Source organism: Ooceraea biroi, chromosome 6, assembly GCF_003672135.1.
Source record: "Ooceraea biroi isolate clonal line C1 chromosome 6, Obir_v5.4, whole genome shotgun sequence".
NCBI classification, from domain to species: Eukaryota; Metazoa; Arthropoda; class Insecta; order Hymenoptera; family Formicidae; genus Ooceraea; species Ooceraea biroi.
In genome coordinates this window covers 1,824,620-1,848,940 of record NC_039511.1, presented here as the reverse complement: position 1 = coordinate 1,848,940, position 24,321 = coordinate 1,824,620, and the positions used below count along the sequence as shown (strand labels likewise).

General features: G+C 44.3%; 3 protein-coding genes across 4 annotated transcripts; 2 read left to right on the top strand and 1 right to left on the bottom strand.

Moving 5' to 3' along the window:
* Positions 1 to 598: 598 nt before the first annotated feature.
* LOC105276428 lies at positions 599 to 9,776 on the top strand. Of its 2 annotated transcripts, none has more exons than XM_026970193.1 (7): positions 599 to 727; positions 5,907 to 7,536; positions 7,649 to 7,956; positions 8,035 to 8,243; positions 8,326 to 8,637; positions 8,717 to 9,012; positions 9,653 to 9,776. In XM_026970193.1, the coding sequence occupies exons 1-6, from the start codon at positions 614 to 616 to the stop codon at positions 8,910 to 8,912; spliced, it is 2,769 nt and encodes a 922-aa protein (XP_026825994.1). In that variant the 5' UTR covers positions 599 to 613; the 3' UTR covers positions 8,913 to 9,012; positions 9,653 to 9,776. The 2 variants fall into 2 exon arrangements, with proteins under 2 accessions (XP_026825994.1, XP_026825995.1); XM_026970194.1 differs by lacking the exon at positions 599 to 727 and adding an exon at positions 4,895 to 5,668.
* Positions 9,777 to 9,780: 4 nt separating this feature from the next.
* Positions 9,781 to 12,681, bottom strand: LOC105276429. Its single transcript, XM_011334022.3, has 5 exons — positions 12,463 to 12,681; positions 11,361 to 12,105; positions 11,001 to 11,276; positions 10,397 to 10,919; positions 9,781 to 10,293 (listed from the first exon to the last, which is right to left on the bottom strand). Exons 2-5 carry the CDS (start codon positions 12,095 to 12,097, stop codon positions 10,069 to 10,071), a joined length of 1,761 nt encoding a protein of 586 aa, XP_011332324.1. The 5' UTR covers positions 12,098 to 12,105; positions 12,463 to 12,681; the 3' UTR covers positions 9,781 to 10,068.
* A 3,898-nt stretch (positions 12,682 to 16,579) lies between these two features.
* On the top strand, positions 16,580 to 19,907 carry LOC105276430 (mitochondrial import receptor subunit TOM40 homolog 1). The gene is made up of 6 exons (XM_011334023.3): positions 16,580 to 16,987; positions 17,355 to 17,469; positions 17,560 to 17,813; positions 17,888 to 18,049; positions 18,121 to 18,270; positions 18,392 to 19,907. Exons 1-6 carry the CDS (start codon positions 16,807 to 16,809, stop codon positions 18,529 to 18,531), a joined length of 1,002 nt encoding a protein of 333 aa, XP_011332325.1. The 5' UTR covers positions 16,580 to 16,806; the 3' UTR covers positions 18,532 to 19,907.
* Positions 19,908 to 24,321: the final 4,414 nt, after the last annotated feature.

The window sequence follows — 24,321 nt, the reverse complement described above, 5'->3', positions numbered from 1 at the left end:
CCGAGCACGAGTCGGAGGAACGCGGGTGTAAACGCGTCTCGGCACGGATTCCCTTTGTTCTCTTCTCTCGACAGGACGGGACAGCGCGGGCTGGATCGACGCGCGCGCGTGTGCTACCCGATTTCGTGTATCCGAGAGTGACTTGTTGTCCTCTGCTCATCCTCGTGAGTAAACCCTCGCTTCTTCTCACTCGCGTGCACGAAGATCGCGATTCCGTCGGCGGGGTCTGCGAAGCTTCACCGATAGTCCCCGTCGACGGTCATCCTCTCGACGAGCCTGACGCAGACCTGATTCCCCGCGTGCACGTGACAGTTCTTCGCGCGACTGCTTTTATTACGTAGAGCGCCAACTCGAAACGTCAATTTTGTGTTTTAAACGAGAGGTGCGAACGACAATCCTCTATAGACGAAAATTAATCTGGCATATTTTATTCACGCGTTGTCCGCGACGTGATAACAACGCGCGAAATTTCGGGATACTTGGAGACTGCGTATAACATTTATTTCGTCTTGTTTTTCTGTTTTCGATTGAACCGTAAAACTTGGTGTATTTCGGCTACTAGGCGACCGGAGGCAGAAACGACGCAGTGTCGGGTGCCGAGAAGACTGCGAAAATGTCGAGCCCGAAAGGCATCGGGGGATCTGTTCGTGAGGGCACGAGGGTCGTGCTGAAGGAGATAACCGCGACGCTCCACAATTCACCACCGATTCAACCTGCTCGACGAAAGGTACTGTCGAGTTATCATAACTTTCTCTAATTACGCCGATTTCGCCTTTCGTATTAATTGCAGTCGGCAGAATTTCAGCGAGCTGCTCTGCGGCACGACGATACTTTTCTTTTCTCGCTCGCGTGGAACCAATAGCGAGCGCGTACAGACGCAGCGGAAACGGACGATAGCAGCCCGTTCTTATCGCCGGTACCTTCTCCCTTCTTGCCCCCCCCCCCCCCGCTTGTGCTTTCCTTCTCCGTTTTCGCGGCTGACAGTCGGACCGGAGTGAGCGCGTTTCTTCTATAAATAAACCCCGTATCTCTCCAGGAGTACCTTGAAACGAAAATAAGTTTCGCTTCCCGCCTGCGGGAACGTTTCCTTGACGAGGGAACGCGGACTCGTCCGGATGGATTCGTGGCCCAACGGCGAGAAGTCGGGAACGGTACTGTGCTTTCATTACTTTAGGAAATTTGATTTTTAAATTGTAGTTCAGAGTCACAGACATTCGATCGAATAAAGGCCAGAGATATTCCTGCATGATCAAAACGCAGTCGACCTGCGTTCGACCTATTACACAAACAATAACGGTCTCTCGGAACCGAGAATCAACTCGGAACAACAGCAGACCGATCGAGACCGGATTCATTTTAAATTTAATGGGAAATTGATTAACGGTATCGTAACTGTAAAAAGATACAACTGTAAGGCCTCGATTATCGTTCACGTCGATTATTTTTCACGTGCGCGTTACGTGCGTGGAATCAAATTAACTGCGTTCGTTAGAGGCGGCTGATGGGGGCCGCCTCGTAATCAGACGCGGTGTACACGGAGACTCCAGATGCAATATAATTGTATTCTGCGTGTCGTGTATTGTACATGTCGAGATTTTAATAGTACAATTTTTGTAATACAAATAGATGAAGAATTTTAGATTGTTCTGATTTATTCACGCGCTGTCTTTAATAAAGTTTTTATTTATTGGGTTGTAACATGTACTCGTTTATTTAGTGTTTTTAATAACGAATATATGTTACAACGCAATACTTTCGATAGAAATAACTCTCATCTGTAACGCGCGAAGCCAAAATATTTGTGACACGACACGATGCTCCGTCTGGCCGCGTGTCTGTTCGCGATCACGCGCGAACGAGCATAGTGTTGCAACTCTTTATTCATCATTTCGTTCGTGCACCGCCCCACAGATCTTAATTAACGATTAAAGACATTTCCATTCCATTAAATCACCTCGTTCTTATTTATTCATATATAAATAAAGAACAGGGAAAGCACATAAACATAAATTGTATTTATTCTAAAAAGATAACTAAATAACAAATTGCAATTGTACATGTGCCTTCTGTAAATCTTCTCAGAAGTAACATTTTTCATGAAATATTTTCAATCTCGCGCTGGGAAACAAGTTTATAAATAATTATAATGAAAGACAGCTGGAAAAACTTATTTTTCGACCTTTATCTGGTACATATATTTTTCTCTTCAAATTTCACCAAATGAAGTGAACTCCACTGGCGAAAAATCGAAGATTAACCACCTTATTTTATAAATCATTCTAAAATTTCAGGACAAATTTCGCGACGGATTAAAGATCGAGCGTGCGATTCCCTCCTCAAGGATCATCAATCATAATCATTGACGATCATTGACACCCTTCGGCCTCTCCTCTCTTCGGACCTCCGTTCCCGAGTGGCTTCTCCAGTTCTCTGTGGTCTCTCTTATCGCACTTGGCGATGACTACTCGACTTATCTTGGGACGCACGATCACCAAGTGTACCCGCATCACTCTAGATAGCGCCACGCCGATCGCGCGGCTCTCACGTTCACTCGTCGATGGCCAAAGAGTCCAGTTGTCCCACCACTTCCATAGTTGGTGATCTTTGCGGCACAATGTCCGTACGGCGTGTGCGCGACTAGACGGTGCGGCTTGAACGTTAGTACGCATCACCGTGGCGCGGCGGAGGCGATGATACTCGCGGCGCAGCCCTCCTCACTCTGCTCCTTCTGCTGCGAAGCGTCCGGGGGACGCGCGACGACGACGACGACGTCGTACGAGGCACCTCGTTAGCCGAGCCGAGCTCCGATTTTCATCCCGTGAAAGGTGAGGCAATCCTCTCCTCCTCATTTTCTCTTCGGCTTCTCGCCGCGCGTACGCGTGCACGTCCATGCACGCGCCGCGCAGTGTCGTTACGTCGACGGTGACAACGTCGGATGTTGGTGGTGCTACTGGTGGCTGGTGGTGGTTGATGTTGGTAGCGATAAGCGTCCGGAGTATCGAGCGTGCCGAGCTAATATTACAATTTTTCAACCAGAGGGATGACCGTCGTTGATCTCCCGCCCCAATTTCGGACCCTGTTTCCGCGGAGTACCTTCTTCCAGCTGGTTTCAAAGCGTTCAAAGCTGCGGAGCAGCGAGGATCTCCCCCACCGTCCCGATTTCCGGAGCACGGGGGATGCAATCGAGCGTCGAGCATGGAATTCATTATGAGGAACTGTGTCTCGTCACTCGTCGCGTCACTGTCTTAGCGCTCTCTTTCTTACTCCTTTTATCTCCCGTCTTATTCTTTTCTTCTCTCCACTTGTCGCTATTTGCGCTGGTTGTCCCTCCCCTCCCGTTCTCGTTAATAGTCGCCCGCGCGCGTTTCTTCTGTTAACTGCGGCCTCTGTTACGCGGATCATGTTGGATTACACGTTTCAAGCTGTGCAATTAACAACTATCGGTATCGAGCCACATTTTTTCCTGGCGGTTTAATCGTCGAGATTATTCCTCTACCGTTCCATCGATCTGTGTTTCTTACAAAGGTCAATATCCTGTCTAATGCAATGATGTAACACGTGTAAGAATGATGTCAATAATCTCTTTATATATACATATATATATATATATATATATTCTTATGTGCAATGTATATTACACACACGTTGCGCTGCTTAATGTAGCTTAAGAACCGCTTGCGTTAAAGTGTTAAGTGGCACGCGCGCTCAACTGCACATCAAGAACCTGAAGAGAGGGTTGCTCGATCTCCGAGCGAAAGAGACACACCCCGGGATCCTGGAGCCTCTATCAGCTGTGGTTTAACGAGAATGAGAATGAGTCATTGCGACGTCGTCGTGTTGCAGTCTCGATGATGTCAAGAGCGCGCCGAATAAGGCACGCGGCAGACGTCGTGTTTCATCGTGAATTAGGCTCGATTACCCCGTGTCTGTCTGTCGCGTTTGTCCGAGCGCCGTGCATTGTGTTCCACGTTTGTCGACCCCATCTCTCCCACGGACACGTCCGCGCTTTCGCGTTCCTTTTGCTGATGATGCAATACTCGATTTCCTGCTTTCATAGGTGAATAATACCGATAAATGGATTACGTGAGGTACGAGTCAGTTACGAGTCGGATGTTTCGCTAGCGCTTACGATGAGTCATGCCCGATACTTGCCCAAAGAGAAGGAGAGAGAAAGTACCGAGTCGAAATTTTAGTTCTACATTGAACCTCGAATTCTTCATCCGAGGCGTTATTCAGCGTCTATTTAGCTACTACTTTAACACTAAAATATGTGCGAAATTTCCTTTTTTGCCGCTAGAGCGTCAAAGCAGGTTACGATCAAGATTATAGCCGAATAGCATCTTAACATCTGTTTGTAGGAGTTTGAGTTTCAATGTAAGAGTTCTAGGTTCTATTTTCCTAAAAGTAGGTTCGTACGACTGCTAAAAGCATTAAAGCAGGCGCAAAATTTCGACTCGGGTAAGGCCGTCGAAAAAGTTATCGCGGAAAACGAACGAAATAAAAATGCGAACACTCCGCGCGTCGCGTTGCGAGTCTCAACGGCCCAGAATTTTATGAGGATTGAATGTCTGCATGAATTTCGAAATTATCTGTGCGTGGCGGTATATGCACCTCTTCGACGGAGGACAATCGGGTCAAGGGTGGAAGCATAGAAGGGGAAGCAAAACCATCTCGCACACGGCGGGAGTTCCTTGAACCCGCGCGTAAATATGGGACTACCGCTGTCGCGCATTCGTGACAGCCGAAAGTGGAGGTCCTTCGTGGAGTCATGGGGAATCTTCTCTCGAAGGTGACTGCGCCAGTAAACTGCGAAGCGGAGCGTTTAATTATCGAGTAGTGTGTCTGCTTTCCTTTTTCTCTAACATCCTTGTTTCACGCGAGGATTACCGCTCGGCAACGTGAACGCTCGGTTGGTCAATTACTGCGTGAGATAAAATCGTTCGGAATTACTACTTTTGCCATTAGAATGTCCATTACTATCTCGTACATCGAAGGGGAGGGATCCTTCCTTCCTGCCTCGTTTTCATAATGGTATATGGTGTTGGTTCGCAGTGAACATAATTAACTAGTAGTTGGTTTAAATGGAGCAACGAATATCGACTCGGAGCGAGTCACGTATTGGACGAGTCCAGCTTCGCGTCTCGTGCGTTTTGACGGGTGTCGTCGAAAGAAGTACGGTCTTCCAAAAGGACTCTTCCGCGATCGTCCAATTCTGAACGATTGATTTTATGCTTTTTTAATCTTCTTTAATCGTTGCACCTCAACACACCGATTATACAGCACTCAATAGCAGCCACAAAAACCAACGAAGTCTACGATTTCTCTGGCCACGGCGCGCTGTGACATGTTTCTGAGACAGTATCCTCCACGGTGGCTTGCAGAGGCGAGCAGCAGGGGACTGAACGGGGTGTGACGGAACGACCACAGCCTTTCTCTCACGATGTTTTATAATTAGCCTGAGCGAGGCGCGAGATAGTTGCGCAATTTGTTTCACGAAAACCGCCAGACCACAGCTGTCAGCTGATTCGTGCGACGCAGTACTCAGTAAAGCGCAGTGTTCCGTGGACCACGCATCGGGCTGCGATCGACGCGCGGCATGGAGTACATCAATAGGCTTCTGCATCGTGCCACCGGGAGTCCAAGAAATTCTCCTTCGCCCACGCAGACGGTATATCCCATGCAAATTCCGAGGACATTCTCTGTCAAGATCTCGCGGTGTTCTGATTGCTCCGTAAATCCGCGCCGCCAAAGGTCGCGAGAAGGTTTTCCATTGCGCAATATCGAACGCCGAGCCTCCTACGCGTTGGAGAACCCACACCGTGCATTCTCAATACGTTCTCAGGCAGAAGAGCGGAACGCGCGCCCCTGTCCAGAAACGCGTTTTAACGCGCCTTTTCTATTTTCAGAGCGGCAACGACAGTCCAGCGCCAGCAAAGACAGCTGAGCATGAGGTCAAGGTTCGTTTCGCCCGCGAATTCGCCGACGTAGGAGCGGTCACGGAGAATCACTCCACCCCGGAGAGCCTCTCGTCGGCCAGCAGCTTCCGCAGTCTCAGCAGCACTCTCAGCATCAAGAGCAGCAGCGGCATATGCGCCGACTCGACGCCCGACACGCCGGATGACGCGGACAGGTCCTACGTGAATTCCGACATACCCGGCGTCGAGGAACTGATCTTTGCGTGCGCTGACATCCATCTGGGAAGCGACAGTCAGGATCTCAGTCAGGATCAGACGTTCGCGTCGGCCATAGACGAGACATCGTTTCACGCGAGCGATTGCTCCGTCGACGAGAGCTTGGACAATGATGAGACGCGAGTGACTGCGACGAAGTTTCAGTTAAACCAGACGACCGCGTACGCATCGTTGAACGAGACATGTACTTTTGCAGCGTCCGGTAACGCGGCACCTGTCGAAGATACGCAATCGGCGAGTCCTTCCGCGGAAGGTTTGGACGCACCACGGGTGGAAGAATCGATCGAGGAGCCTGTTCCGTTACAGGACGGTGATAGCGTAGCGAGTGAACCGGAAACGTGCGACGTCGAGAGTAACGTTGTAGAGGATTCACCGCCGACGAGTGACCAAGTGAACGATAGTCAGTCGAACGCCATCAAAGTTTCGCCCGACAATTCGATCTCTGATGATGCGTCCGCGGTGCTCAGTGAGGAACAGACGGTAGAGAGCTATCGCACTGCTGAGACACTATCTCTGGAAATCCCTCCCAGTCCTACCAAGATCTCCGTTCCGTCCATACCTCCGTTAGAGCAGCACACGGAAGACTCCTCTTTACCTGGCATATCCAGTGTACCGTCGTTCGAAGATACCGATAGCAAGGGGGCGGAGAATATCGTTAATGACGTACCAGAGCCTGCAAGAGGCGCGTCACCGACGTTGTTATCAACCTCCGACGACGCGGATAAAGAAGCATTCGCGTTACATGTAAATAGCCCCGTCATCGAGGCAGAAACGAACGAAAGTATCGAGACGCACGATCTGCTTCGATTAGATAATTGCGCTGTCGCGGATAATGAAGCGAGTAGCACGCAGCTACTGAACAGGACCAGTATTATAGAACGAGAGGTGTCAGAAATCCAGGAGAGCTTGGAGAAGAACGTCGATAAACGGGACGCAGAAACGAGGAATGTTACGGTATCGATCGAAGCACCGACCTTTTTACCTAAAGACGACATTGCCATATGTGATAAGACACGTGTTTTAGAAGAGCGGTGTAACCCGACGGAAACGGTACTTACAGAAAGCGCGAGTGCGGCAGGTGCCGTCAAGAAGAAGGAGTCTTCTTTCGAAGAGCTCGACCGTACGCTCACGTTACAAGAGATAGAAGACATCAATCTCACGCCAGATGAGGAGGAGCACTATGAAGAATTCAAGCCCCAACGACAGAGCACCACGTTGTCGTCTCTGATCAAGAAGCAGCCAGATTTCGAACAATTCAGATCCACGGCGGAACAAGTCACTAATGAGCTACTCAACTCCTCAACGGACCTCGCGGAAGAGCAGTTTGTCAGTGCGACATCCGAAAGTAAGTACGAGTTGCGCATGGATGTTCTTAAAATAATTTTTGTCGCGCATTCGATGGCCGACGGGCACGTTAATCTCGAACGAATATTATTGTTTTATTATTGTTTTTACAGTTTTCCAAGACCCATCGACGTTCGACTTCTTGCTAGCGCGAAGTAATTCCGCGCACGCGAATATAAATCGCCTTCGAACCGAGTCTTTGTACATTAAATTTGACCCGTTGGTATCGAACACCAGCATGCTTCCTCAAGGGAACGCTCAGCCAGTAAACGAGGAGCAAAACGGCAAGAACGAGTCGCCGCCTCCGAATGTCGACACACCAAAACGTAATCCTGCCATAGCGGCCATAGACAGGCTGCTTTTTTACAGTCCGCTTCCTAACGCAACGGTGCAGAAGCTGGAGGAAACTCAGGAGAAAATTGTAAGTTCGTGAATCGCCACTTTTTTTTCATCGTTTCATTGCGAGGCACGATATTAAAAGTAGTAAACTCTTCCTCAGGAGCAAGAAGAAAGTCCGAAGTCCGACATAAATATAAGTAAGGAGCTCGAACTCGTGAGAACGACGGTACTGCAACTGGAGGAGAAATTGGAGAAACAGAAGAAGGAGCATGCGGCAGAACTGGAAAGGCAGAAAGCGGCTTCCCAAGAGAAACTCAATAAACTGCAGGCGCAACTAGCGCAAGAAGTAAAAACCAAAACACAGATGACGTAAGTGATTTGTACAAAATGCTACATGTCAATCGAGATCCTCCAAGTGAGATACTGAAAGTATAAACTGATCGTGTTCCAGGGTGGTCGTCGAAGAGTACGAAAAATCGATCAGCAGATTACTCACGGAGCGGGAGAGGGACCGTACGAACTTCGAGCAGGAGAAGGCAAAGTTGCAGGAGGAGCTGCAGGCCGCGAATCACCATCTCACCAACACGGAGGCAGCGTTCAATGACGTGCACCAAAAGTACGAGAGGCTCAAAGGAGTTGTGTCGGTGTACAAAAATAACGAAACCGTGCTAAAAGAGAGCATTCAAGAAAATGTAGAAACTATAAAAACGTTAGAAGTACGGTACGACCAGCTGAAGGAGCATGCAATGGCTCAATTAGAGAAGTACGCGATCGATAGACTGACTATTCCTCTCGAGTTTCCCTTTATCAGATAAGTATCACATTAATGTATCACGTTTCAGAGCTAATCTCGAGTTGGACGGGATACGGAAGCAGAACGAGGCGGAAACGGTGAAGCTGCATGCGATGATAAGGAAGGCCGAGCTCAAGGGCAACTCGCTCAACGAACTGGTGGAGCAGAAGACCAAGGAAAACAAGGAGCTCGCGAAAATCCTCGACGAAGTTATCGCTAGGGTCGGTCACGGGAACACGGAATGAGAATGTACAATAATACTTAATTTTTTTTAAATCTGTATAGTAATAATTAATTAATGTTTTTTAATTTTATTTTAATAATTATATATAAGTTATGCGATACATTTTATTAATTATTTATAAGTTATATCTCATTATTAATAAAATGTATCTCTATCGTATCGCGTTTCCAACATTTTTATGATCTCTCCACGTTCCACATGATCTCTTAATTAATACAAGATACACAAGAGAGCACTTAGGAGAACGCGGAGACCATTTTTTCATATTCTTCCACGACAACCCTGGAACACAATCCGTTATTTTCAGTATCTCACTTGGATCTCGATTTATATACAACATTTTGTACAAATCACTTACGTCATCTGCGTTTGTCTTTACTTCTTGCGCTAGTTGCGCCTGCAGTTTATCGATCTCCCTCGTCTTTTCCTGGAAAGCCGCTAATGCTTAATATAAGATATATTAATATATCTTCTATTAAGTATTAGCGGCTTTTCAGGAAAAGATCAATAAACTGCAGGCGCAACTAGCGCAAGAAGTAAAGACAAAAAAATAGGTGACGCAAGTGATTTGTATAAAATGTTATACATGAATCGAGATCCAAGTGAGATACTGAAACTAACGGATCGTGTTCCAGGGTTGTCGTGGAATATGAAAAAAATGGTCTCTTATATTAATTAAGAGAGTATTCAGGAGAACGTGGGGACCATAAAAACGTTGGAAACGCGATACGATGGAGATACATTTTATTAATTATTTCTAAGTTACGAGATATATTATTAGCTATTTTAAGGCTAATAAACTATACTTGTAAGTTACGAGATACATTAACTATTTTAAGGCTAATAAACTATACTCATTAAAAAACACATTTATTTATGCGATAAAAAACGTTTAATACCCTGTTAAAAAGCGACAGGTGTAACAGCATACAATACCGTTTTTCCATATCTTAAATGTTACTATGGTACAACGCCACCTTATCTCTTTTTACGAGTTGTTAAATTAAATATAAAAGTCATAGTGTAAACACACGTCGGCTAAAGATACAAGCACCCATATTTGGTCAGTTTACTAACATTCCGTTCGCTGGAGGAGCGAACCTACCGTAGCGAGTAAAATCCTCTGCAATTTCAATAATTTATACCGACAAGTATTGTCAATCCACCGACCTAGCGTCGACAAGAAGCAGCACGTGGTGCTTGGCCAATTTCAGCATGCGGTCGGTCGTGCTGCCAGGTTTCCGCGGGATATTCTTGTTCTCGAGGTCGGGCATGAATCGTTTGATCGTGCGCGCCAGGATCGCGGCGTATTGCTTGAATTTCGGGTGATTCATGCCAATGCCTTTGCTTCGCAGAGCCTCCGCGACCGCCCAAAGTAACTTCTGGAAATATACGTGCAAACGCGCGTTAATCATTGCTCGCTCGAATGAATCATCATGCTCAAAATGAACGATGGAATCGATGGAATAGAAATCGAAAACGAACCTTCCTGTGTGTGTCGCTGAGCTCGTTTCTTCCCTGACCGAAAGACGTTTCGTTCTTCGAGAGAATACTGCTTGACGAGTGTCGGTCCCATGCGGTCCGCGACGTGTTCTGCAATTCGTGCGTGCAGTCGAAGGACAGGCTCTTCGGCCACTTCAACCGCGGTCCCTCCAGCTCCTCCTCGCACTTCCTCTTCCTGCTCTCCTCGCGCAAGGACGTCGGTCTCGCGTCCTCCAACTCGCTCTCCTTCCTCGGCGTCGAGAACAGAACGCGCTTGATCTTTTGAGTATCCTTGTTGCCGGTTGCGCTGCTCAACAACTTGCTCGGCCCGGCGTCCGTGGGCGGGCTCTGAAAGAGCGCGCGCTTCGACGTCTCCAACTTGGACTTACGCGGGCTCGAACCGTCCATTATCAATCGCCGCGCCGCTTTCTTCTTCGTCGAACTCCTGGGACTTTTACCACGTGGACTCTTGCCACGTGGGCTCTTGCCCTGCCGCGGACTTTTCCCTTTTTTATGCATAGGTTTCCTGCATGGGGGGCAAAATTTAATAAGTTCATTTGCTTTTTTAGATAATTTCGGAATAAATTCGCAACTCGTGGCTACACACTTAATTTGCACTATTAGCTGCCTCCTGTCGGTGAGGCTCAGTCCCTGCAGGTTAGCGCTGGAGAAGGTCTTGCGCCTTTTAGCCAGGTGAGTCAGTCTCTTTCCCGGACTCTGGCCGATCTCACGCTTCGCCAGTAAATTCCGCTTTCTCGTACTTCCGGACAGTTGTTTGGAGAACCATATATTACAAGTCGACTGTGTTTCGGCTCCTACGTATCTCTCGCACAACTTAACTGATAAGTTCTCGAATTCCTCTATGCTTCTACTTCGATTATAACTGAAATTGTGGAAGAAACGATATTATTATAAGAATAAAAATACTTTATTGAAGAGATACTTTACGGAAAGCATTGTAACTCACTGTATGCCATGAAACTTGTGAGAATACGCCTCGGGCCAAATTAAAGCTGCCGCCTCAGTCTCACCGAGTGAATAATAAAGAAGTGGAGATCGTTCGTCAGAAACGTTCAAACAATCCATAGTCGCTAGAGGTCTTATTGTCTCTTTAGTTACATTGGTCAGCTTGTTCGTTTCCTTAGGAACACTGAGTCTTGCATTTAGATTATCACTATTACTACTACCTATGCCCAGTTGCGCGCTATCCAGATCATTGGCTGGCAAATCGCAAGCGTTGAAAGCATCCGTTAAGTCTCTTGGAGCGCCTCTCTGACAAGAACTACTCCTGCTATCAGCTTCCGCCGTTGCCATCTGCTTCGGAGATGTTGCACTCTCCTTGGCACCCGAGCTCTTGCTCGGCAATGGACTTCTGACCCAGAAAAATCGTCTGTTTTCATGAATAAGTTGCAGGAAGTCGGAACAGTCATTTTGACATATCGTATGCTTGGGCGGAGGCGGCACACCACTCAGGAACTTGCTGACTCTGGCCAGCAGGTGATTGTCCGATTTGGAAACCAGCTCAGCTTGAGAGGGCTTCTGAGGGCTAGTCGCTGACAATGTGTCGACATCAGATAACGGGCAGTCGTTTCGATTATTTACATCATTCTCGGCGTCACTATCGAACATCTCTGGACTGGAAACATGCGAGTATGTCTCCGTGATTTGCAAATTGTCATACTGATCAGCGAAACAGCAATCCATGGCATTCTCTGAAAACGGCAAGAGGCGAAAAATTTTGACAAACTTATCACGTTTCCGAGGAACTTTCGAGAAAACGCGGAAGTCGTAAAACGTGCGGAGTACTCGAAATATTCGATCCGCGCTACGTCACTGACGACGCATCTATTTATACAGTTTATAAATCTTTTTCTAATCATTACGGCCATTTTACAGACAATAATGCAGCTGTGAAACTACTCTAAAATCATTACACTGAGCTGTGCCCCAGTCAAGACTGGCGCAAGTCGCACAGTTGCCCGTGAAACACTAACAACACTAATTAAAGCAATTGCACCGACGGAGACGCGTCATATGCATACGTAACATATGCAACACGGGATACGTACTTGCGTTGACAACGAAATTCTACAACAATCGAAGTATTCTTGTTAGTCTTCTCGTTCTACGACGTTCCGTCCTCCACGCACATCACGCATCATTCCACGAGCTGATACCGTCTAACGGCCGTAAGTCGAATCCAAGTCGAATCAAGTCGACTCGAATGGTCGGATCAGGTCGTTCATCTGTTTTTTCGAATCTGCGCAAATCAGCTACCGTATCGTTCCATGCGTCATGAAAGAATGAGATGTGTGTGTCTATGAGCTTAAGACCACCTCGCATTGAACGACTCGACGTGTTCGCATGTACACTGAGGTGCATAAATGAAGTCCCTTTTCGGTGTAGATAGGTGCAGATAAGCGCGAACCATCTGCAGACTGCATGGCGCGCCTACTACCCAAAGCCGAACGCATGTCTGCATACTAATAATCATAGCCAATAAAATAAGTTAAACGCGTAAAAATGGCTAATCCCGCAGCACATATATTGCCCGACCATGCATTTTATATGAAGAATCGATATTATGATTAGATTTTAAAACAATTTGATACAATTACTATTAATTATTACTTATGACATACAATAATAATTATAAGTAATTATTTCGCAATTTTAAATTAAATATAAATTATTACAATCAATTATTTTAATATAATTACAATTATTATATAATTATATAACAATGATTTATTCTAATAATTTATATTTAATTTAAAATTGCAAAATAATTACTTATAATTAATATATAACATGTCATAAATATTAATTGTATGAAAGTGTATTAAAATCAAATCATATAATTATCGATTCTTCGTATCAAATAAATTATTACGATAAAGTATTTTTATATAATTATAATTATATAAAAATAATTTATTGTAATAATTTATTTATATAATTATAATTATTATATTATATTTATTGGACGCGGTGGTTCCTTATCTTAATATTTTGTGGTTCTGAAAAGAACCGATTGCTTCTTATTGCAGGTCTTAATATTTGGTTCTGAAAAGAACCGATTGTTTTTTTGATAATGTTTATTGGACGTGGAGATTCCTTGTTTTAATATTTGGTGGTTCTGAAAAGAACCGATTGCTTTTTTTGGTACTGGATGAATTTTAATAATCCGTCCAGTACCCGTTTCTTTCGACAACTTGGTGCAGTCGTCGAGGGATGGATTGTCGCAAATTGGCAAAGAAATCAGGTTTATCACGAAGTACTTCCCATGCATTCCTCGCGTGATCAAACAGAGCTTGTTTGGTTCTCTCATGACCAGGATCCCACGAATTCACAATTCTAGCCCAAACATTTTCTATCAAATTAAGATCCGGAGATTTAGCTGGCCAATTAAGAACCACAATCTCTGGATGTTGTGCGAACCATTCTTGTACAATGCGGGAAGTGTGAACGGCAGAATTGTCCTGAACTAATCGAAACGTCGGCACATCTGCTGCTGTAAATATATTTCGGACGCGGGGAAGCAAAACGTTTTCCAAAATATCTATGTACTCTACAGTAGAGTCCTAAATAATAAGAGAAGCGCAATCGTTACCCCCTCCATGCTTCCCATGGTCGCCATGTTGGGCCCGCAGCTGTCTATTTGTATACAACGTAGCTTATGTATCTGGTCCATTTGGTTATTCTTAATAGAAATATGTTTCAAAAATGTCTCAGGGATATCTAAAATATTTTGTTTAGAAAATAACATTATAAATATATTATAAATATATTTTTTTCTCACTTATAGTACACCGATTGCAGTTAGTTTCCCAACAGAATGTATTACGGGCTCAACATGGCGGTTAGCCAATCAGCAAGTGAGACGCCGATTGCGCTTCTCTGATTATTTAGGACTCTACTCTACAGCATTCATGTGTGCCGACACTTTGATTAAATCGCCTGGACAATGTGAACTAATCCACCCCCACATTGCACAAGTGATGCGCCCACTTCGCTCGTGAGGAATAACATACCTCGGATCAAATCTGCGATTATCAGGTCTCCAAACATGAAGACGGCGATCAACTGCAGAACAAAATACTTTCTCATCAGTCCAAATAGTGGTATCCCAATCTTCCTCGGATGTCATTAACTCTTGCAACGCGAAAGCAACGCGATCTTCGCGATGTCGTTGCGTAAGCGCGATTTTTCGTGTAGCACGATAACAATTTACATGAGCTTCATGTAAACGTCGTCGTGCTGTCCACCGAGAAATCAGCAACTGCAATTCATTAATGGCATTCGATACTGGAGCAAAAGGATTAACATCTACTTGTCTGACTAAAGCGTCATTGTCTTCTGTAGTTGTTTTCCGTAGTCGGTGATTATCCTTACGATGATCGCGCAAAGCTTCTTCACCACCTTGTTGCCATGCACGTATCCACCTTCTTGCCGTCTTTACGGAACATGGAATACGGTTACAAATCTCTTCGAGACTTGCACCGTGCTCCCACATACCGATTATACGGCCGCGATTAATCTCACTAATCATTATCTCACTGCACCAAATGTCGCAAGAAAGAAAGCTATGAGGCAATTAGGCGCGATATCATTGTTTCATTTGACAAAAGACAATCATCATCAAGGGCGTCCGCAGGATTTTCTTCAGGGGGGGACATGATTCAAAATGTTACTTCCACACTGAGAAACATATCATGGCCTATCTAATCGGATAATCCAATTACATATTAGCAAATTAATATATCCGATTGAATTGTATATTCAACAAAGAATATAATCGGACATATTTGATGAAGGTAATCGGACATAGCCATCATTTAATCAAAAAACAAAATTAACAATCGGACACACTGTTTAATCAGTTTATCCGATGGAAAATTTCTCAGTGTAGAATTAAAATATTTATAATTTAAAATTTATAATTTTGGTAGTAAAAACTTTCTCATCACGATAAGATAGATGTGCGTTGCGTTTGTAATATGGTATCTTCTTTCTTTATTTCAAGCAAGGACAAATGTTTAATTATTTGCTGACAGGGGCAAATGGCCAGTCTTGCCTTCCACCTGCGGACACCCATGATCATCACCTATCAAGTGATTGCGCATACGAGTGATTGGGTCAAAATTAAAATTCATCCCATAGTGCCAAACAAAACAATCTTTTTAGAACCACAAATATAAAGAGAAGAAATCTTCGTATCCTATAAATAAGTCTGATTTTTTTCATATTTGTATTTTGTATATTGCGCATTATAATTTAATTTAATTAACAGAGAAAAACTTTTCGGAATATTAATACGATAAATATGTTTCGAATAGGACAATCATACGGTGAATCGTCTTGACTTTAACATGTTTCACAGTCCCTCTCCTGAGTAATCAAAAAAGTTTAGCTGCTAATTATTTATTAAAAAGTTATTAATAAAAAATTAATACAAATAACTTATAGACAATTATATCTTAATGTTACAATTTTTAACTTAACAATGTAATTGCAATATACATACACGCCTGTTATATCGCAATTACATTATGAATTAAGTGGGAAAATATAACATTGATGTTATACATAATTACAACTCTGTGTGTATTGAAATAATAATTATAGATACATAATATATAATAATTATATTACAATACATAATATAATAATTATAATTATATCAATTATTACAATAAATTACTTTTATATAATTAGACAGGGTGTCCGGTAAGTCATGATTTATTGTAATAATTTATATAATTATAATTATTATATTATGTATTGTAATATAATTATTATATATTATGTATCTATATAATTAATTATTTCAGTACACACAAAGTTGTAATTATATGTATAACATTATTGCAGTTACATTGTTAAGTTAAAAATTGTAACATTAATATATAATTGTCTCAGTTATTTGTATTAGTTTTAATTTCTTTATTGGCTATGATTAATAGTATGCAGACATGCGTTCGGTCTTTGGGTAGTAGGCGCGCCATGCAGTCTGCAGATGGCGCGCGCTTATCTGCACCTATCTACACCGAAAAGGGACTTCATTTATGCACCTCAGTGTACGTACGTCGTGCTTAGTTCCCTCGCTTAGGGAATTTACCCTAGAGTCCCTAGAGCGCGCTGATTGACGCGTCGCGCACGTAACTAGCGGCGAGCACGTTCGTGCTGAAGATGCCGCGGTTGCCCATTACAAATGGCGACCCACGGTGAGCCACGCCGCGCCGTATAACCCGCGAGACCCGACCGCTCCGATTCTCGTGACTCGTGCGAGCAGGCTGCTGAAGACCGCGGTGTGGCGCAGTATCCGGTCGAGCCACTGGACCGCTAGCGATCGTTGTCGAGCGACACAACCTAGTCGATTCTGTCTAGCCGACGAGGAGTAATTCGTAAGAATGGGGAACGTGATAGCCGCGTCCGCACCTCCACCACCGCCACCGCCACCACCGGGTCCTGGACTGATGCCGAATCTAGGGAAGCAGGACCCGTCCACGGCGGTGTTCGCGCCTCCCAGCGAAACGCCCGGCCAGATCGAGAACCCGGGCACCATCGAGGACTTGCACAAAAAGTGCAAAGGTACCTTCGGCCAAACATGATTCAGCCAAGTGCTGCTCGCTCGTCCTGTGCTTTCCCATGTTTTCCTGTTTCATCACAGAAAAATTCCTGATGGACGGACTCCTTAATGATGGTCGACTCACATGGCATTCCTTTTACTTGAATGACTTTCCACATTGCTGCTTTCCGTAGCGGAGAACGGAAAGAAGGAAAATATATGATTAGATAATTGTTCTCATAATATGTGAACGTAGGGAGGGGATAACGTTCCTGGGTTGTTCACGCACTTTGATCACCTCGCCGTTCTGCCATTATGCATATTTCTTTCTGCCGTTATTGCATATTTATGTAATGTCACAGTTACTGACTGTATATGCTTACTTTGCAGATATATTCCCCATCAATTTTGAAGGGGCGAAACTGGTAGTCAATAAGGGATTGAGTAACCATTTCCACATTTCACATACCATTAATATGAGTTCCGTAGTACAGTCTGGCTACAGGTAAGTTAAAAAGTACTGCTGTCGATCAATTTTATTTATTTTGTGCTATAGCTCTTTGTTACATCTGACTTATATATTTTTTTTTCTCAGATTTGGTGCAACTTATGTCGGCACGAAACAGATCTCGCCTGTGGAAGCCTATCCCGTGTTACTAGGCGATATCGATCCTACTGGCAACCTTAATGCCAACATTCTCCACCAGCTCGGCTCGAGGCTCAAGGGAAAATTCGCAGCGCAAGTACAGAGGAACAAATTCACCGCTGTACAAATGACCGCCGACTATCGCGGTGACGCGTATACCGGCTCGTTAACAGTAGGCAATCCGGATATCCTCAATGGCTCCGGTAATAATAATATGAAGCGCATCGTCCGCATCATGAAAATGCGTTTCGCGCATTAAATGTAAATATACTTGCAGGTGTCTGCGTTTTACATTACCTCCGCAGTGTGACGCCGTCGCTGGCGCTAGGCGGCGAACTCGCGTATCAACGCGGACCTGCCTTGCCAGGTGGCCAAGTCGCGATCATGTCCTTCGCGGGTAGATATACCCATGGCGACTCCACACTCAGTGGCAGCATCAGTGAGCCTCCTTAATTCGACAATACGTCCCCCTTGATCTGCTCATTGTCTAAACGATTATCGTTTCCGAAGGTCCGTCCGCTTTCCACGTCTGTTTCCACCAAAGAGCTAGTCAACAATTGCAAGTGGGCGTGGAGCTGGAGATCAATACGCGGATGCAGGAGTCGGCAGCGACCATCGCCTATCAGGTCGATCTACCGAAGGCAGACTTAGTGTTTAAAGGTACGGTTGGAAGACGTTCGAGTTCTGGACACTCGTTACTCAGCTGTACTTAGCGTTTCATTATCTGATCTCTACGATTGCCGGTCTGATATCCCTAATCTCTGTACGATCGCTGTTGCAGGTAGCGTAGATACAACTTGGACGGTAGGAGCGGTGCTGGAGAAGAGATTACAGCCGTTACCGTTCTCGTTCGCGCTCAGCGGCGTGCTGAATCACAGCAAGCAGCAATTCCGACTCGGTTGCGGCCTCATCATTGGCTAGATCGTTGGCGATGATACGGCCGTGCGACGCGCATCCAATGAAATCGGGGACGTTCCGCTCTCTGCGCGGTCAAACTCACTCATGTAATCGTCGAGTCCACGATGCCATATTCGATTCTTTTGCCTGATTTCGAATGATCGGTACTATCGCTCTATCCCTCGATTGATCTCCTCTCCGTCCGCAATGAAATTCGAAGCGCGGATTTGTTGCGAACGGTACGTTATTCACTTAGCACGAGAAATTACTCTTTCACACGCGTATAACATTGGCGATATATTATATTTCCCGTCGAAGGTTACTAAAAAATGCCTATGGATATGTTATCAATATTAACGATCAAGTACAAGGTAGGAGCGTATCGAGAAATTAACGATTAAATCCTTGTTACATTTATTATGCTAAGCCGATGCAGGTTGCGATGCTGCGAATGTCCCACGGTCAAAGTTGTAGAAACGTCTATTTCGAAGCAGCGAGGCTGAGAGATCCCCGAAATTGATTTTACGATATCATTTGCCCGCGAGTGCGTACGAGATGGTACGACTCTCTCTCTCTGGGATTTTCTATTGATAATGTAGAAAAAATACACGCAAAAAAACTGGTCTATTCCTGATTACGCTGTACGCCAACTCTAGCATTTAATCACACGGCGATATACTCTCTCTTTGTTATAAATGCGATGCATTTACCCTGTAAATCGTGTAAAGGCGGTGTTGTATATTACTTGTACAAATCGCTGGATGTGGTCCGGACGTGTCGGACGTCACCTCATCAAAGAGATCCGCGAGACGGCTCCGTAAATACGTAAATGTCGCGCGCTCGATGTTCCAAACCCGTTGATCATTATTGAGAAACCATTGTAAATAGCCACGTCACGGGAACCACGACGAAGCACTACCTATTATATTCAACATGTAACGATCAGGCATCGCAGGACGGCGTGCTCTTATGTCGATCGCTCGGTTCGCGGGTATCTTGCACGGGTGTATCGTAAATCGAACGAACGAGTGTGCGACCGACACCGTCAGGAAACTTTTCGTAGACTGAAATCGAACGTATTGCACAATACACGTGATCCATCGATCGGAGCACGACAACAGGAAATTACACGAGGCACAGCCGATCGTCGAGCCCTCGCTCCGCGGTAGAAAGATGCGTTCTCGCGCGTTCATCGTTCGTGTATACGAGGATTACGTGCGATCTCGTGCATGCACACACGTGTGAAAAGCGACGGAAAGAAAACGGGAGAAATGACAAAACCGGCCTCGAAGTTACGGCGAAGCACGCGTGGAGAGACCCACGGTTTCCTTTTAATCCCATTGTACACAGCTTTATTGTAAGTACGTCGACGAATAAAGTTGTACATTGTTGAACAAAAAGCAGGATGCTTGTGTATAGGAGAGATGTTTTTCACTCTTACATTATCCGTGTGTGTGTGTGTAGTGAGAGAGAGAGAGAGAAATGTTTTCACAGGTATGTATCGCGTTTTACTCCTGGTCGGGAGCTCCTGAGGTCGGAGCGTGCAATGCAAGTTCACTTCCCGGAGAAAACAATGTGCAATTAGCGCGCGGATCATTAAAGGAGCCCAAGTGAGCCGCACGTGTGACCGTACAGACCGAACTCGCAAATGAACCGAAGCTGGCACGCAAATACTTCTCTACTCGTCTTGAATTAAATATTGACACGACATTTTCGGAAAGCGAATATTTTAAAATAATTAAATGGTATTTTTGAGACAATTAGACGAACAAAAGATTTCTACAATAGTGATTTTTAAATCAGTTCTAGGAAATATACAGGGTGTTTCCTCTAACTGTAGCACTTAGAATATCTCTGCTTCCTTTGATGATATGAAAAAAGTCAAAGGACGAAAATTGTTCGATTCAAAGAGACTAGTACTCTGGTAAGAACATTATTTTTTTTAATGTGACCTTTCACTCTTGTGCTTCATTTGCACGGAACATACTCAACGAATCATTTCCTGATCGCTGGATTGGACGTGGTGGAAGAATTTCTTGGCCGGCTCGATCACCAGATCTTACGCCTCTTGATTTTTTTCTTTGGGGACACCTAAAAAATGAAGTTTATCGCGATATTCCGACAACACCTGAAGATATGCGAGAAAGAATTCAGCGTGCGTGCACCGCAATTACTCCGGAATCTCTCAAAAACGTAAAACAATCGTTTCGAACATCTGTAAAAAAGGTATATCTTTGTAGTTATACATGCAATAAATAGAGTTTCTTTTCCTAAACGTGATTTTTGTGGTTCAAAGTCATTTGAAGGTCAACATATTCTGTATGGTTGAATTTGTTTTTTTACAAGCTACATCATTTCGTTAAGGAAAATATACCATCTCATTAAAAAAATGTTCATGACCTTGATATCTTGTGAAAGGTCACATTAAAAAAAATAATTTTCTTACCAGAGTACTAGTCTCTTTGAATCGAACAATTTTCGTCCTTTGACTTTTTTCATATCATCAAAGGAAGCAGAGATATTCTAAGTGCTACAGTTAGAGGAAACACCCTGTATATAAGAGAAATATAATATACAAAAAAAGAAAAAGGATATATAAAGATTAAACAAAATTTTCTAGTAATTGCGGAACGCGGAATTTGAAACCAACACTCATGTAAGCGGAGGTACAACGGTTCCCCAGGTGATTTGAACGCTTATAGTGCGCGCACCGATCTCACTTATGGCACAAAACGCGTGTTGCGTGCATGCAGAAACGTACATGAGAGGTACAAATAGTGTTTAGTATCGCAAAATTTATCTTATTTTCTCTTTTCACATCTAACAATTATAATAGAAATAATTTTATACGTGCGACTAGAAGATTGATGCAATCTGACGGTTTAAAATAAGATCGCAGGTGCCCAAATATTTATCAAGTCTCGTCTGTTCCGCAGACGCCTCGTTAACGTCATATCAATTATAATTAACTACCATTGTTTTAAGAAACACTTTACGCGTCTCACGTACCGAGAAGTTCTTTTTACAGAAATAACAACTATCGAAAGACTGGGTGTAGTATAAAAAGCGCCTTCTCGACTGGGTAACAAGAAAAGGACCGACGTTTGCATAATACACAAACATCACGCGGGCTAGAAATAATCAATTGGTGGATAAATGAATGAATGAATGAACGATCGATCGATCGTAGAGGAACGGACGAATGAATGGACAAGCCTGTCCTTGACAGCCGAGTATCTGTAACTTGGCACTCTCTCAGTCAGAGCAATCGCCGAACCGCTTGCTTATGCTTTAGCTTCGCGACCCTGTAAACAATCCTTCCTCCCTTTATGCAGCGTCACGGCCCACAGTCTCTCGCTGCATCTACAATCCGCGCGTTCTCTCCCTCTTTGACCTACTGCCTAGAATGTATCCCGGGGCAAAGGTTCGAAGACGGCGAAACACAAAAGTTACAACTATACTGGTCAGCAACTGTGCGGAAGGAAGGAGGTAATAGGTGTTTCTGCATCGAAGTAAAACATAAATATTCTTGGTATTTACCCATACAGCACGAAAACATTTCAGAAATATTTCAGAAGTATTTCATCTGACAGATGAAAGCATCTCATAAACATTGCAAAATGTTTCTGCAACAGTTATGAGACAACTCCGGAATAGCAAAATGTCCGCGACACTTGCATTCAAAACCTTATGGAAAGGTTGCTGAAAGGTATATAGATCAATCTGCAACCTTTCTGAAATATTGCCGAAAGATTATTAAAATAGCTGAAATCTTCTTGATATATTACTAAAGGTTAATTGAAATAATTTTGAAACTTTCCTATGATGTTGCACACAAATTACAAAGCTCTTATTAAAATCAATTGAAAATACTTCAGAAATTATATTTAAATTTATTATACGAGTATTCAGAAGATTGCAAATACTAAAAAGTTATAATAAAAATTATATATAAAATGTATTTATTATTTTTATTGTACGTTTTTATTTAATATTTGCAATCTAATTAATATAATAAATATGATTTCTGAAATATGCTTAATGAAAAAAATACATGATATATATAAGATATATAGATATACACATACATAGCTAAACCAAGTATTCACGAAGTTTCCCTTTAAAAAGCGTGAATTGTTGGCACATTGACAAAGAGCCATTCTTATATTATATATTTTCCTTTTTCTTCCTCCAAATAGTTGATTAAAAGGAAAGAATTATATAGATATATAATTCTCTGTTCAACCAACACTTATATTTGAAAGAAAAAAAGGATACGTGAAGATAATGCATTTTTTTGTCAACTGGTTAGCTTCACTAAAGATCGAATACTTGGTCTAGGTATATATATGTATAATTTTACTTTTTACAATATTCACATTTTTTCAAATTTATTGCATGTGGTAGGTTTTAGAAACATTTCTGTTGCAACATTTCATATGACATGTTGCGGAATCCTTTCAGAAATGTTGCATATGAAACGTGAAATCTTGAAATGATTTTAAAACCTTCCTGAAAGCTTTCTGTATTAAGCGGTGCTGTATGGGAAGCAATCCTGGACTATTAATGAGTCATAGGTAACGGCACACAAATATTCTAAAAATTAATAGAAACGGTATGAAGAGCGGAAAGAATTTGTTTCCAAAACGAAAGTGCTATTACGAGGAATTAGAAAGTTAGTTTTGGAAATTTCATAATTCTTATGCTCTACCCTCAGGTAGACTTAAACTTTAACGTTATATCGTTGCTGCAATGTTGCAATATTACTGTAGTGTATGGGATTTCAGGGCAATAAGTATGTATCAGCTAAGAATGTATCTGAAAGGAAGAGCGCAATAACATCTTTAAGATATTTTTATTATCGTTTTAAAGAGATGCTGATATTTCTTGTACATTATTCACGCGAGATGTATGTATACATTTGACTATCGTTGACTATCGAAGTGCAGCTGCACCTACTGCCGAAACGAAACGCGCGAAATTCAGGTGGGATTTGAACCCCGTGCGCGGAATCTCGGGGCGATGCTTGGCGCGATCGCGATCTCTCTCTTCGGCGCGAATTGGCAACGCTGATCGCGATCGATCCGATCAATCCTCTCTTTCTCTCTTCGCGTTCGCGAAGCCGGGACACCGCGACACCGCGCGGTGGTGGCGGTTAAATAGGAGCGCAATAAAATCGCACTCTCGCGGTGCATAAATTCCAACGAGCCCGCGCCGCGAACGTAGCGCAGCGTGGAAACGCGCGAACGGGAGCCGCGGGGATCCACGGTGCTCGCCGATTAGGCGGCTGGAAGAACGAAGAGGGGCAGGGGGGTGTAGGGGGGAGCATGGGGTGGTCACCGGCCGGCCCCCCTCGCGCTGATAAGGAAACCGCGCCGATAATAAAGCGCCACGCCGCGCAGCGACTCTACAACTCCCCTGTACTTTTCCTCGGCATGATTCGCGCTGCCCCCACCACCGGCCCCCGTGCATCGATATAAGTACAGAGTGCCCCCTCTATTGCCCGCCGGCCACACTGCCTCGTGACGTTGGCACGTATCGCTCGCTCTCGCTTCCTCCTTAACGCTCACGACTCGGTCCGTCCTGCTCGCTGGCCCGCCCGTTCCCCTCCTCGGCCGCTCTCGGCCGTCTCGCTCTCGCGCGTTCCCCCTGGCATCCTCCTCTCTCGCCCGCGTGCACTCGCAACGACTCGCCGCGAACTCGCGTCACGTCGCCCCCGATCGTCCACCGTGTGCCGCGGTCCTCTCTCCCCCCTCCCCGTTCTTCGCGGCACGCCGTCCTTTCCCTCTGTTTCTCGCGTCGTGCCGTCTCTCT